Source organism: Limulus polyphemus, unplaced genomic scaffold, assembly GCF_000517525.1.
Source record: "Limulus polyphemus unplaced genomic scaffold, Limulus_polyphemus-2.1.2 Scaffold2223, whole genome shotgun sequence".
NCBI lineage: Eukaryota > Metazoa > Arthropoda > Merostomata > Xiphosura > Limulidae > Limulus > Limulus polyphemus.
This window is the reverse complement of record NW_013667833.1, coordinates 81,892-84,509: the sequence shown is the minus strand read 5'-3', so window position 1 is coordinate 84,509 and position 2,618 is coordinate 81,892. Positions and strand designations below refer to the sequence as shown.

General features: G+C 31.7%; 1 protein-coding gene across 1 annotated transcript in view; it reads left to right on the top strand.

Moving 5' to 3' along the window:
- The window catches only part of LOC106466326 (voltage-dependent calcium channel type D subunit alpha-1-like), a 167,449-nt gene that overhangs the window by 113,644 nt on the left and 51,187 nt on the right, over nucleotides 1-2,618 (top strand). The window contains exon 20 of the mRNA XM_022394309.1: nucleotides 1,706-1,793. Within this exon, the coding sequence (XP_022250017.1) occupies nucleotides 1,706-1,793 (88 nt within the window). The remainder of the gene's footprint in view (nucleotides 1-1,705; nucleotides 1,794-2,618) is intronic.

Below are 2,618 nucleotides of genomic sequence, written 5' to 3'. Positions count from 1 at the left end.
AGGGCTTAACATCAGTGTGTAGTGTGTAAAATTTCATCATAACAAATTGTTTTCATTGAGAGAGCTTGACATCAATGTGTAGTGTGTAAAATTTCATCATAACTATTTGTTTTCATTGAGAGGGCTTAACATCAGTGTGTAGTGTGTAAAATTTCATCATAACAAATTGTTTTCATTGAGAGAGCTTGACATCAATGTGTAGTGTGTAAAATTTCATCATATAAAGAAACAGTGATGCTGAGGAAGTTAATTTGGGTAGGGGAGTAATCAAAGGTAAACTTGATTGTTTTGTAAAAAGTGTTAGCACAAGAAATAAAGTCTTTAAGTGATTTAAAAGTGGCTTTCCAAATGAAAAATATGTCATCTTTGTAACATTTCCAATTGTGAAGTTTTACATGGATTTCCTTTAAAAGATGGCTTTCAATATGGCCAAATATCCACAATAACACTAGTCACAAATAGTACACTCGACAGTAACACTAGTAAAGTTGACAGTAACAGATCCACAATAACACTAGTAACTACCAGTAAACTCGACAGTAACACTAGTCACTACTAGTACACTCGACAGTAACACTAGTAAAGTTGACAGTAACAGATCCACAATAACACTAGTAACTACCAGTAAACTCGACAGTAACACTAGTCACTACTATTACACTCGACAGTAACACTAGTAAAGTTGACAGTAACAGATCCACAATAACACTAGTAACTACCAGTAAACTCGACAATAACACTAGTCACTACTAGTACACTCAACAGTAACATTAACTAACACTAGTAAAATCCACAATAACACTAGTTACTACCAGTAAACTCAACAGCAACATTAGCTAACACACTTGAAGAATTGTAATTCTAAAACTTGGGATTTGATCCCTTGTTTTTAATATCCTAAGAACATATGGTAAGTCCCATACATTGCAAAAAAAAACTCCAAACATGTGGTAGCTCTTATACATTGTAAAATACTCAAACATGGGGTAGCTTCCTTACCATGTATAAACCTCAGACAAGTGGTAGCTCTCATATGCTGTACTAACCTCAAACATACTGTAAAAAACTTCAAATATGTGGTAGCTTTCATATTCCATAAAAACCCTCAAAAATGTGGTTGCTCCCATATGCTGTAAAACTTCAAACATGTTGTGGCTCCCATACAATCCAAAACAATGTTTCCTTATAAACACAGACCTCTGGTTGCTTAACGGTAAGTCTATAGGCTTAAATTGTTAAAAAAATAAGTTTTTTTTATACTTGTAGTGGGCACAGCTCATATAGCTCATTGTGTAGCTTTGTGTTTAATAATGAACAATCAAACATTACAAACTGTCTAATAATTTTAAAGTTTAAAAAAAGATAGTAAAATATAAGGATATGATAAACTTGGAAAATGGTGGCAATTTGTAATGTAAATGCTGGTAAATGTTCAGCAAAATAAAATAAAAACAGTATCACCAAAATATTTTTTTATCTGAATAATATTTCTGTATAAGTGTTATGTAAGGGAAGCTTATTACACTTGCATGTGCACATATAAATACATGTGTTTATTTGTTGTGTGGATTAAAAGTACAGAGAAGGTTAAGATGTAAAGAGTTCCCCTCCATAAAGTCTATATTCTGCTACTATTATTATATTAACTATATTAACTTCCAGTTCTGTATTAACATTTGCTATATATATTTTTTTTTCCTTCAAGTAATGATGCAATCTCTGTGGTTAAAATTCTTCGGGTGCTGAGAGTACTACGACCACTCAGAGCTATCAGTCGTGCCAAAGGTTTAAAGGTTAGTATGGATGTTTGTGAAAGTTCAAGGGACAATTCCAGATATTCAGTTTTAATACTTTATAATTTTGTTTAGTCAGAGATTAACATCATAATTTTACTATAACTATTGAGTCACCTTGGGACAAGTAGGGTATTAAACTCCACATTTCAGAAAAACGTTTTTTTTTAAGACAATCTTACCTTCCTAGTAAATAGTTTTAAAACTTGATGGCTTTGAAAAAAGGTATTTTTTTATTTTGACAATTTTGCTAAATTGTAAGCTAATTTTGAAAACAATTTTTCACTATAGGATAGTGATTTTGGCAATCTTTTTATTTCTAGGAGAGTTCTAATTTTAGTGAAACTTTATATTTTTAAAAGCTCAAATCTTAGACAGTTAAGATACACGTAGCACAGGTCAGTTACACAAAAGAACCTAAAACTGAATGTGAGGCCTAATCTATCATTTGATTCACCACTTGTCACTGAGTTATACCAGTTCTGGGGATTCCAACCCTCATCAATAACCCTGGACTAAGTCAAATCAAAAGAACAATACTAAGTTTTTTGTAGTGGTGGACTGTATATTATATGTATGATGTTTTCAAGACTAGGCTTCTTATAGTGGTGGACTGTATATTATATGTATGATGTTAACAATACTAAGTTTTTTATAGTGGTGGACTGTATATTATATGTATGATGTTTTCAAGACTAGGCTTCTTATAGTGGTGGACTGTATATTATATGTATGATGTTAACAATACTAAGTTTTTTATAGTGGTGGACTGTATATTATATGTATGATGTTTTCAAGACTAGGCTTCTTATAGTGGTGGACTGT